This window comes from Molothrus ater, chromosome Z (genome assembly GCF_012460135.2).
Source record: "Molothrus ater isolate BHLD 08-10-18 breed brown headed cowbird chromosome Z, BPBGC_Mater_1.1, whole genome shotgun sequence".
Taxonomy (NCBI): Eukaryota; Metazoa; Chordata; class Aves; order Passeriformes; family Icteridae; genus Molothrus; species Molothrus ater.
Window position 1 is genome coordinate 59,503,125 of NC_050511.2, and position 12,658 is coordinate 59,515,782.

The 12,658-nt window shown below is 38.0% G+C and overlaps 1 protein-coding gene across 1 annotated transcript in view; it reads left to right on the forward strand.

Annotated features, from left to right (window-relative positions):
- Window positions 1-12,658, forward strand: part of ADGRV1 (adhesion G protein-coupled receptor V1) — a 287,213-nt gene that overhangs the window by 114,602 nt on the left and 159,953 nt on the right. The window contains exons 73-77 of the mRNA XM_036402940.2: window positions 468-941; window positions 1,665-1,808; window positions 3,041-3,212; window positions 3,593-3,728; window positions 5,336-6,183. Of these exons, the coding sequence (XP_036258833.1) occupies window positions 468-941; window positions 1,665-1,808; window positions 3,041-3,212; window positions 3,593-3,728; window positions 5,336-6,183 (1,774 nt within the window). The remainder of the gene's footprint in view (window positions 1-467; window positions 942-1,664; window positions 1,809-3,040; window positions 3,213-3,592; window positions 3,729-5,335; window positions 6,184-12,658) is intronic.

Below are 12,658 nucleotides of genomic sequence, written 5' to 3' on the forward strand. Positions count from 1 at the left end.
AAACATTGGTTTTTACCTAAAGTTTAGAAGTTTTAACAGGAACTCATTTAATTTAAAATAAAGTGATCAATTAATAGAAACATCTGCTGTGTTTAATGAGAGTTCATTCCTTTCTTATGTGAGGAATACTGGAAACAGAAAAAACAGCAATGGTATTTTGGTGAGAAAAGAGAAATACTTTTTGAAAAATGTTCATAAATTCCACATAGTCTTACATAAATTTTCTGAAACTAAACAAAGGAAATATTTATATTCTTAACACTGTTAATGAAATAATACACTCTTTTGAAAGATAGTCTGTGTGATAGGATATTCTTCCTAGGCATACCTAAAACAATTATTATTTTACCCATTTAAAAGCAGTCTGTTCCCTATCCTGTCTATACTGAATTCTGAATTTGCAAGTTTCTGACTTTGGAGATTATTTTTCTTTCTTTTATGTTTTGCATTTTCTATACTAATTTCAGGTTTACTGGGAAATATGTAGTGAATCTGACCTCACAGGTGACTTTCTTGAGACAGAGGGATCTGTTGTCATTGCTGACCAGCAGAGTACAGCTGAGATAATTATCTACCTTTTACCTGATGATGTTCCAGAACTGGATGAAAGCTATGAGGTACACCTGATATCAGTGGAAGGTGGAGCAGATTTAGACCATGAGAAAGGAGTTTCAAAGATCACAGTGTTTGCAAATGATGATCCTTATGGAGTGTTTGCCCTGTACTCTGATCAGCAGTCAGTATTGGTAGAAAAAGCCCTGGATCGATATGTTCAGATTAATGTGACTCGGCATGCTGGGGCATTTGGAGAAGTGATGATTGAGTACCGTGTCATATCCCTTCATGACAAAGCACTAATTGAACCCGAGAATGAGGTGGGGTTCCTTACAATAACGGATGGTGCCAGCTTTGGAGTAAAAAGAGTGCCAATAAGCAACCAGGTGTGTATTACTCTTTTAGCTTCCGTGATATCTGTTCTTTCCATTTGTTTCATCACGATACAAATAAGATAAAAAACTCTCACTAATATCAACTGTGAAGAAGCAGAAAAGAGAGCCTTGACGTTATGAATTTCCTCTTTATGGAGTAGAACTGGATTTGAAAATCAAATTTTCTGACAGTAATTGCAAAATCACTGTTATGGATGTGTTCAAATAGTTTAAGTTTCCTTACATTGTTGTTTTGTGTTACTATGAGTTCAACATCTTATTATTATATGAATGCAAATATTTTCTTAAGTTTCTTTGGATTGTAAATAATGATCTGTCATTTGTGACCAATGAAGAAAAAGATAGATATATCTGCAGTCTCCTGTGTTTCCTTATTGTTTTTCATTTTTATCACAGTGTTACATCCACTCTTACATTCTCTTACAACCATCTTAAATATTTTTAATCCTAAGGATTAAAATCAAACCAAAGGTGGCCAGTGTGTCAAATGCAACTTTTTAAAATGGCAATAGTTGCTTTACAAACTCCTATTCCAGCAAGATGGCTTAACTGTAATTCTTTGAGAAACATAATCAATGAAACACTTGTCTTGAAAATGCTTTGTACGTAAACAAACAAGAATCTGCAGGTTGCTTTTTAATTTTTTGCACTGTTGGATAATATTTTTAGTGGAATTAAATTTCTACCTTTTTAATGAAATTCTCTCTCTCAAAGGCATTTATTTTACTGGGCTCGAATTTTACTCTGGAACTTACTAATGTAAGCCTGGTTAGGGGAAGTGCCAAGGATGTGCCTAAAATATTAGGAATAGCAAAGTCTGCTGTGCTGCTTATTCCTGAGGAAGCTGCCAATTCACAGGTCAGTAGCCTGGTTGTGATGTCATGTTCCTACCACAGAAGAAAGGTACACTTCACTGCAGAAGATACCTGTTCTAAGAAGTCAGTGAAGTTTTCATTGTAATGAATATGATGGTAGAGATCCTTCCTGTTATTACTTGCACTGTATGTTTTTCTTTCCTCTGATAAAAATTCTTATAGAAACATTTTAATACAATTGGAAAAGGCCTCTTCATATGTAAAATGAAAGTAGTGTAAGTATTTACATGAAAGGGGACTTAAAGGAAAATAAGTAAATCTGGACAATGCTTCCATAAGTACTGCAACCCCAGAGTAGAAAATAGCATGAATTCAGTATTATGTGCAAAAAGACATGGAATATATGTTGGGTGTTAATGCACATGTCCGTAAATTTGGTAATCATTGAGTGATGAATTTTCCATTTATCTATTTCATATGAGAGTGAGAAAAGATAATTTTCCTACTTTGATACGGTATATATGCTACCATTACATTTTTTTAATGTCAGGCAAAGGCACGATGAGGTTTTAGCTCTTAAATTTTATTGAAGTTTTTATTTAATGTTTTTAATTATCTTTAAGAATTATTGTAGTTTTTAATTTACAATGAAACTTAAGTCAAATAGTCTTTCTGAATACACTGTTTTCAGAAGGACTATTGTATACCATATACTACTATATATCCATTTATCATTAGTTTTTGAATATGCAAATTATCTTCACTCCTATTTGCTGCTCAGAGAAAAAGAAAAATAGATCACAGTAGCAGGAATATTTTTGTGTACAGTGTCATGTGGTAGCAACTTGCTTTTCACTGAATGTATAATTAATAACTTATTTTAGACCTAATTATATGTATATATCTATATATGTGGAGAGAGAGTAGTACAGTTAATACCTGTGAGCACTGAGGGCAGGCTTGATTTATTTTTCTGCTAAACAAGAGACACAGATTGTATTCACTGTTTCCAGTACTGAAATGTCACTCATACGTAGTCCTTTTCCCTGCAATCTAATTGCCTGAAATCTAAAATTTGCAAGTATTATTAAAGAGTTCATATGAGCTCTTTCAAAAGAGCATATTTATATGTCCATAGATAAATGCACATATATTTATGTATATGCGTCCATCCTTATTGTAAGATGCCCATTTTACAAAAGTTACTATGCTTTCACGTATGTTATTGTCCATTTTTTATTCCATTTTCTGATAAAATCTACTATGTTTTCACAGGTTGGCTTTGAATCTGTGATATTACGACTTACAAACATTGTAGCAGGGACAGGCCATGCTGTCATAACCAGAAGAGGAGTTTATGGCACTGTTATAGTTAGCTGGACTTCAGGATGTCCACCAGACCTGGTCACCGACTCTGTTAAGCTAGGCAATATTACTCCTCCATTTGGTGAGTAATTGCTGAAACAAGTTATATACAGCTACAAGGACAACAGCTATGACAGTTGCCTAAGTGATGATACCACTTTTTAGTTATTTGTACCTCTGCATGTTTCCATTATTAATGAAGACTCATTAGAATGAAATCGTGTGATCCAATTTTTATCTGTAAGGGACATATTTACTTTATGAGAAAAAAAAAACCTTTTCTTTATAGACACAACGCTATGCCCCTGAAGGACAGTTTTCTATAGGAAAGACCCTTATCATGAAGATTTCTTTACCTCAGTGAAATCGAATTGTGACTAAACTTCCTATGTCAGTGTGTTTCCAGATAAAAATAGAATTCCTGTTTAGTGATTTTGACTGTCTCAATCATTCTCCTTTCAGGTACTGTTGTATTTTCCTCTGGGGAGGAAAGTAAAGTGATTTCATTTCAGGCTACTCCAAGCCTAAATAGATCTGAGATATTTGCCATCACTTTAACAGCAGTGCACAGCAATGTGTCTGGTGGGGCTCGCCTGAGGTAAAGATATTATTTACACTTTTGAGTTGCACTGATGCTGTAAGAATTATGACATGTATAGGGGCATATACCTCATACAAATCCCTATTAAATTATAGGTATTAAAATTTAGCTAGCAAATTCGAATTCCTTCTTTGATAATTTCTATGTCTTGTCTCACATGGAAAAAAATGTCAGTACTGCAGATCTGATCTGTCTGAAACTGAGGCTTTTCTTCAATTCCTGTCTGTTTCCTGGCATTGGGATCTGAGGTACCTAGAACGTGTCTAGAACAATGGATACAGTTAAGTTGAAGAACCAAGATCAACAGTTTTAACCAGAAAGCTGAAGAATAAAATAAACTGTCAATTTTCAGTGTCCCTAAATATCTATATTTAGAAGATCTTAGATGACAACCATTATTTAAAAGAAATCAAATGAAATAAGAAATGCTCTAAAAATGACTAATTTATATTAACCCCCTTTTTATTCTGAAAAATTAAAACATTACAATCAATGTAGTTTTTTGGCTCACTTAAATTGTTATTTGTTCTTCAAACTATTTTGACTCTTCTTTATTGAAGATGAAAATGTATAAAAAATGGGCATGGAATGACACTGTGGCACTGTAGGGAGAAAAGTACTGGCTTCACCATATTAAAATTGAACTGGCAAATCTGAAGGAAGTCAGGAATGAATCAGATCCCTAAATTCCTCAAACAGAATCTTTCTCCTGTGTTTGTCCCTCCTATGAACTCGAGTCCTCAAGCACATATTTACTGTGCAAGTCAAATACCTCGAGTGTATGAGAATAACTTTTCCTAGAAAACTTAAGACTGCATCCCGTATCAATTACTTTGAAGGTTTTTTGGCTTCCTAAGTGGTGGAAGGGTCTCATCTCTTAGCCGAATCCACTTACTGTAATTGTGCCATTTGGTAGCCTCTGGCATTGAATAATGGTTAAGTTCTAGAGATAAAGGGATGACACAAGATTCAGCAGAGTCAGTCTAATATTTTGCAATAAGAAGGGAATATATTTAATATGAACAGAGTAAATCTTAAATTGCATTGATAACAAGACTCAGATCTGAAAAAAATGTATTTTGGGTAATATTGTAAAGAGGCAGTATTTCAAAGCCGCACTGTATATTTGAAAATAACTTCCTGTCCTTCTCTAGCTTCCTGGCTAAAACTGTAAATCTGCTAGCATCTGTCTACTTCACAGCTTGCCCTTGGTACAGGAGGTTTGTTCAGTGTTTAGAACTGGTGTTACTTGTAGTGACTATATTATATTCCTGTATTATGTTCACAGTAGGAAGATCTACTTTCCTTTGCCTCTCCATTTTGTCGGGAAGACCATATTTTATGTATCATTTACTGAGTATCCCATCCTGACTTAGGATGCATTAAGCATGAGGAGGGCTGCTCTAACACTACAAAAGCATTTTTTAGCTAACTTCTTTATGTCTTGCTTTGTATGATTTCTATTTCTTCTCTCTACCATTGCACATTTTTTAATCTGCTTTCTTACAGCCATCATTGATTGCTCACTGAAAATTATTATGCTTGACTGTTCTGCTTTTTATTACTTGTATTTCTCTCTCAATATGATATTGTTTCTGTTTCAGATCAGGATTTACAATAGCTAAAATTGAGCCAATGGGGATCTTCCAGTTTGATCTTAACTCAAGATCAGTTTCAGTTGAAGAAGATGTTCAGGTAGTCAGACTATATGTCCAAAGATTGTTTGGTTTTCAAAATAATCTTACTAAACTGACATATCAGACCATTCCCGGAAGTGCCAAACCACTAGAAGACTTTATACCCATCTACAATGGAGAGCTTATGTTTTTACATTTTCAGACAAATGCGGTGATAGAAATATCAATAATTGATGACACTGTGTCTGAAATACAAGAATTTTTTTTTGTAAACTTGACTTCTGTGGAAATTCTGGATGTTCAACCTGCAAACCTTGACTGGAGTCCCCGTTTGAATCTAGCTTTCAGTGTTGCAACAGTTAATATCCTGGCTAATGATATTCATCATGGAATACTAAGTCTGGGGCCGGAGTTTATTTATGTTGAAGAAGATACAAACAACAATATCTCCAACACAGCAGTGCTTCAGGTCAGAAGGACCAAGGGATTTACTGGTGATATTAAAATTACTGTTAAAACCTTTGGGGGAGTGAGTGCGCAGAGTGCAGTAGATTTGTATCCTTTTGGAAATGTTTATGGAAAATCAAACTTCACATGGGCAATGGAAGGAGAAGATTTTGAAGAACAGACAATCTCTCTGACTTTGCTGGATGGAGAAACTGAAAGCCAGGTGTCCATTAAAATTTTCGATGATGATGAGCCTGAAGGACAGGAATCATTTTATGTTTTCCTCTCAAATCCTGAATATGGAGCTCAGATTGTGGAAGGAAAGGATGAACATGGATTTGCTGCTTTTGCAGTAGTAATTATTGCAGGTAATATTATTTCCCCCAGGAAATGAGTAAATATATTTGAATTAAATAACAGTAAATAACTATATGTTCTCATAGCAATTTTCATGTAAAATTGGAATTCTATATGACAATAAGCAAGGTATTCTAGTCCTAAATCTAACATTTTCCAGATGAGAGGAAGCATCTAATGCACAAAGCCCCCTTAGCATCCCTTAGCAGTGTAACTCAAAATACATCTATAGGTGCTGCTTATCTCTGTTCTTGTCCTTTATGAAGGGAGAAGACTGAGTGAAACACGTGTGTGGTGGGTCAGGGACAGTGATGACCACACACCCAATGTTCATGTGGCAACAGAGAGCATTTAATAGTTCAACCCCTCTTTAAAAATGGGGTATTGCTGGATAGCTCATTAGTCTGATTTTTTAGCATGGCCCAGGTCCCAGACAAGTGAGATGTCTGCAGCTTAGGATGGAATGTAATCAGTTGAGGTTCCTGTCTGTCAACCCAGGGGCCAATTTATGAAACTGGCTGGTTTCTTATTTATATCTGAATTAATTGCCCAGTACAAGCCAGCTTGTACTATGGGATACTGTGACCTCTCCTCCTTCCTTTTTTTATTAAAAATTGCAACCTGCTCTCTATCACCCATCCACAAGGGCCCTTTGCAAACTGGGTGACAGAAGGTAGGATGGGGTTAATTTACATGAGGCTATGTATCACTGAAACTGCAGCCTTCATGTCTAGGAGCTGTTCAGCAAGAACTACTAATATTCTTTCAGGCTAACATATCACAGGCTATTTTCTTTGAAGTTACAACTTATCTCTAAAAACAAGAAACTATTTAACTGGTAAACCATTTAATCCTTAGAACTGTTAGAGAAAAACCCAACTACTAGAAAAACAATCTGTAAACAGAAAAAACAGTTTGTAAACAGGAAAGATTATTTGTAAATTAATGAAGTCCTTATATGAACTGTCACTTCAAGAGTCCCATATTTCCATGAGGTAGGTGATCAGTTATTACACGGTTACACAGCTCTGTGATGTCTGTTGAGAGGTCATCAGGAGGATGTTGCCTGTGATTCCAAGCAGAACATAGTGCAGGCTTGATAAATTTGGCAGGTATCCAATAGGTCCCACGGTCTGTTGAAATGCTCTCATGTGTCTGTCCCTAGGTAATAAAATCTCAAGGACCACCCCCCCTGCATGTATTGGTAAGGAGGTCTCTCACCATTTCCTTGGGTTTGGGCAGCTAAACATCACAGGATGATGGTAGCGATAAGAAGTAATTTAAGTTAACTAGGTTTTTGGCCTTTTCTAATACTGATATATGCTTGATTGAAAGACATGAGATAGCACCCAGGACTTAAAGGGGGGTATACATTCATCCCAACCTTCTTCTCCTTTTCTTTAATAACTAAAATAGGAACAAAACATGGACTATTGAACAACATTAATAAGGTGAGACTTAGAACTGCATATATGTTTTACTATAGGGTCTGCTATTGCTGAGGGGCTTCTTTTTCACAATGAGGACTTGAAAGAACCTCTTCCATATGAGGCTTCCTCATTTATTTTAAAGGAAAAAAGTTTAGCTTTTGCAAAGTTTGCACAGAATCATCTATATTTGATCGTATATTTTTCCTTTACCAGCCAGGTTAAGGGCTTGAGCAGGGCCAAGAATTTGGTTGGGAAAGGTTTACTCTAATTATATTTTAGAAAACAAGCCTGTATTAGTATCCACTGCAAAAATTCTTTAACATGAACAACTTATGAATAATTAAAGAAATATAGGCATTTTAATTTTTGTCAGTTATTATGGTAACTGTGCAAACAATATACTTTTCTTCCTTTTATTAGAAGTTAGAAATTTGTTATTGACTTCAATAGGTGAGTTTTAGCTTTTAAAATTATGACAGGTGGCAAATTTTCAGTTTGAAAACTTTGCAACTGAAATTGGTTTATGACATTATTAAGTCAGTATTTTTGTGTTTGCTTTAATGAATCTAGAATGTTAGAATGAACAAATGATTTGAGTTTTTCAGGTTGATCTAGCTCATATGCTGCTTGTATTGTGTATATAATTAATATGAATAAACTTTGTATTATAAATTCTAGGATATATTTAATAAACAGTAGTCCATATTTGAAACATAGATAGACATAATGCCTTCCTAGTAACTGTAACAGAATTGGTTAACAGAGGCCTATTAATTTTGGTTTCAGCATATGGAAACAATAATAACAAATATTGTACTATGAATTCTAGGACATATTTAGCAAATAGCTCTGCATATTTGTAACCTTTGCGAGACATCTTTATTACAACTGCAATAGAATTGGTTAACATAGTTACATTATATGAGTCAGTTTCAACCTTAGCACATGTAAATACTGCAGTCCTCCCTCTTGGGGAAGGGGCTATCAAACTAGCCTGATCTTCTCCTTCATTTAGTATCAGTATGTAAGAGTCTGTAGAGTATGAGAACCTTAGTAGATTTAAAGCAGTAGCAGGCGGGGCGGCTGTGGGGCTCTGCTGAGTTATGTTGGCAGGAACTTAGCACTGCTTTGCCCCGGCCCCCCATGTGCAGCTGGGCCACTCGCTCTCTGGAGGAGGCGGCCCTGGTGCGTGTGTGGTAGTGGGGTGTGCCAACATGGTGGCGTAGGGCGCAGCTGGAGCGGACACTACGTGGTCTGGCCCTATGCAGTGGGGCAGCATTGTGTGTCCACCCAAGGCGGTGGCATAGTCCATTCCTGCGCAGCAACTGGGTCTAGGCAGTGGGAGGGTGGCTCTGGGGAACACATGACACTGTGGGATGGTCCCGGGATCCTCAGCTGTTATGATGGTGAGGCTCGACCCAGGACAGCAGTCTCATGCAGTTTTGTGGGGGCCTGGCACCGCACAAAAGGTCTGTGGTGTGGCCACAGGGCAGCTCAGCCCAGTGCAACAGTTCTGTGTAGGCACGGAGCATCCCAGCACTGCCAGATCTGCACAGTTCACCGGGGCCGTGGCAGACTCCATTACTCCATGTGGCTCAATTGTGTAATCTGTTTTGCCACCTCCCTGGGCATTGTCGGCAGCCATAGCACGGGCAATCCCCAGATTCTCGCCATTTGCCAGGATTCCCCCACTCCCCGGGGCAGGGACACTCACCACAGTTGCTTCGCAGTGGCCAGTTGCAGTCCCACTGCAGCAGGACACGTTCTCGCAAAGACTGGGGCCATCTGCAGCCAGTGCAGCAGGGCACACAGAGGCGGCTGCACTGTCGCCCAGCGCAGTTTGGCCATGCGGCATCTCCCTCCCACCTTGCCTTGTGGGAGAACACCCCACCAGCAGCGCGTCCCGGAGTGGGGTGGCCCCGTGGCTCTGCACAAAGGCAGAACACCCGGTCAGCGTATTGTCCCTGTCTGGGGCAGCTTTTCAGCTCCCTATGGTGGTTTCATGGTGGTCTGTGTCCGCTTTGCCCGTCCTCCTTCCCGCTCATTATTTAATTGTTTTAATAAGTCCAGGGTGATCCTCCATGGCCTTTTAACATCCATGGCTGTGTCATCACCAATGGAGGCTGCTGCAAGTATGTTTCATCCAGCCTGCTCCCAATTTAATAAGCCTAATGAGGTCCCTTCGGACACATCCAATTCATGGCTTTCGCACCATGTGAGCAGGGCTAGCAGAGCCTGCTTGTCATTACTAATCCCTCTTTTTATGAGAAAGGAAGTCCATACCTTCAGAATGGGGTCTTCTGGTACAGAAGTTCAGGCCCCCATAGTCCCAGTTGTGATTCCAATCCATAAAAATGGTGTTTGAAACCATGCAGCACACTCTGCTATCTACCACTGAGATCTTGTAGCAATTTTTCATTGAGTGTGGTAATTCCACCGCTATACTGCTGTTTCTCCAGCTTTCTCCAGTTATCATGCCATTTGGATTACTAGCCTTTACTGGCTTTCTCTGGCTATTACGCCATTTGGATTAGTGGCATTTACCAGCTTTCTCCAGCTATTACACCATTCAATCTCCCCTGCTCCTTGTGCAGAAAATGCCTGAATTGCATCATGTTGTGGACACCACATGTAACATGCCTGTGGTGGGTCAGAGACAGAGATGATCACACACCTGATGTTCATGTGGCAACAGAGAGCATTTATTGGTTCAGCTCCTCTTTATAAAGGGGGTATAACTGGATATTCATTGGTCTGATCTTTTAACATGGCCCAGGTCTCTGACAAGTGAGATGTCTGCAGCTTAGAATGGAATGTAATTGGTTGAGATTCCTGTCTGTCAGTCCAGGGCCAATTTATGGAACCAGCTGGGTTTCTTATTTATATCTGAATTAATTGCCCAGTACAAGCCAGCTTGTACTGTGATATACTGTGACAGCTGAGCATAACTGTTTCTTTAAAGGTGGAGCAGCATTGCAGGCTCATTCGGTTTTTTGCTATTTTCCTTATTCCTGGGATGTGAGATTCCCATCTCAGTAGATGTGTGACTTCCAAATTCAAAGAATAAGTGGGATACTTTATGCTACAGACTCGTGACTATGAAAAGAGTCATCAAGTAACTTATGGTATGAAAATAGAAGTGTCCAAGAAGATCCTGTTATAGAACTGCTGGGCTTCCATTGTTATTTCACAGTATTGTAAAAATGATTTCTCACAGTACTCCAGTGCTGCATTCAGACCAAAATATTTTCTAAAACTGTAAATACTGACCACTTACTGACAGTTTATGGCACAAAATGATCACTGCCTTTTTTTCCTTTTTTTGCTTGGTTTGTTTCTAAAGACCAGATGATTTGTATTGTGTCACTTCAGGTACTTTGCTTTCTCAGGATCCAGAATATTTTAAGCTTCTTTTACTTTTTCTTTTACCTGTTTTTTTTTTCTCCTTTTCCTAACTTTCTCTATGAAACATGTTTTGAAAAAGAAAATGTCATGGGACATTTGAATACAGGAAAACATAGTTTCTACTGAGACCATAAGATTACCTAAAAGAGGAGAGACATAAAAATTTACTGACCCATTATTTAAATAATACATTATGGCAGCAGTGCTTGATGGGAGACAGTGGGCATATGTTGAAATAAGATTTCATTTGAGCCTGGGCATTTTTTTCTATTGTGTACAGAGAGCCAGTGGCATGGGTTGCCTGGGGAGGTTGCGTGGGCTTTCTTAGTCCATGGAATTTTTTCAAGCCCCAGACCTCTGAGACATATGGTCTGGTTTCAGAAATAATTAAGGTTTGAGAAGGGTGTTGGACTAGAGACTTAAAGGGCCCTTTTAACCTGAATTATGTTGGCATTCTGTCAGGTGTATTTCATATACTTTGTATTTTTAATTTAAGTCTTTCTCTTTTACAATGGATGGAGTTTGTACAAAGTTTGTACAAAGTTTGTACAAATTCTAGGTTAACTCAGTTTAGTCTAATCAAGAAAATAAGGTCCAGCATTACTGGAGTGTTGTGTATTTAGATAGTCTTAAGAAATCAGTGTGGGTATTGAGAACTAAGATTAAACTGTATTGCTGGATGAGTGTAGGAAGCAATCAAGATCATATACAAAACTAGATCATATTAAACAAGTTGTCTTCATGTGAATTATCTGTAAAATTTACCATGGAAGTGACCAGTGCCCTGGGTATTTATGTTAACGGTCACGTTGCTCCACCCACACCTGTGAGGATAGGCAATGATTGGAACAGGTCAGCATGGAAGAAAAGTGGGTGACAGGTCTTAGGTGGAAAATCTGAGGGTCCTTTATTCTTCTGCCACAGTAAGAGGAGTGCTCCCAAATACAGCCAAACACTTAAGACCTGGAATAAGGGGTGATCCCTATTTATATACACTAACATGGAACATTCTAGCAACATTATAACCAATCATAACTGGGAAACATTACCCATATTAGCATGGTAACTTTCATGATCCTGTTCAAACAAACTTAATCTCTCCCTAACTTGAAACAATGTCCCTGAATTTAGGGTGTCGCTTTCCATGGTGTCAGGTTGATCCCGGCTATGGTTGGCTAGCTGGCCAGCGCAGGCCACTGGACCTCCACATTTAACTGCAGAAGTATGTGTATAGACATGTGTTGTAATTTGTATTGAATACCACAGCTTGTATTGAATATCACAGAAGTGTATTAATATGCTCTAGAGTTATACCTACAGTACAAAGTTCCATGAAGTTGGAACATGAGACAATGTATTAAGGAGAGTGGTTAAATATTTGTTCATGCACATAAGCAAACACACAATTTCTGTTCATCTTATTATATGTATTGACTTTTAGTAAGTACTAAGTGGAAGTAGATTGCTGTTTCAATTCTATAGTAAAGCCATCACTACCTGCCAGGAAAAATCCTTTAGAAGCAAGATTTGATCGAGCACTGTGAAGACATTAGTTTCCCGTCATTAACGCTGGGAATTTTTATCTTCCAATGCTGTTTTTCTGAAGTTACTTGCATTCCCCTCAGAAAAATGTAGCGTTTTGCAGCCCACA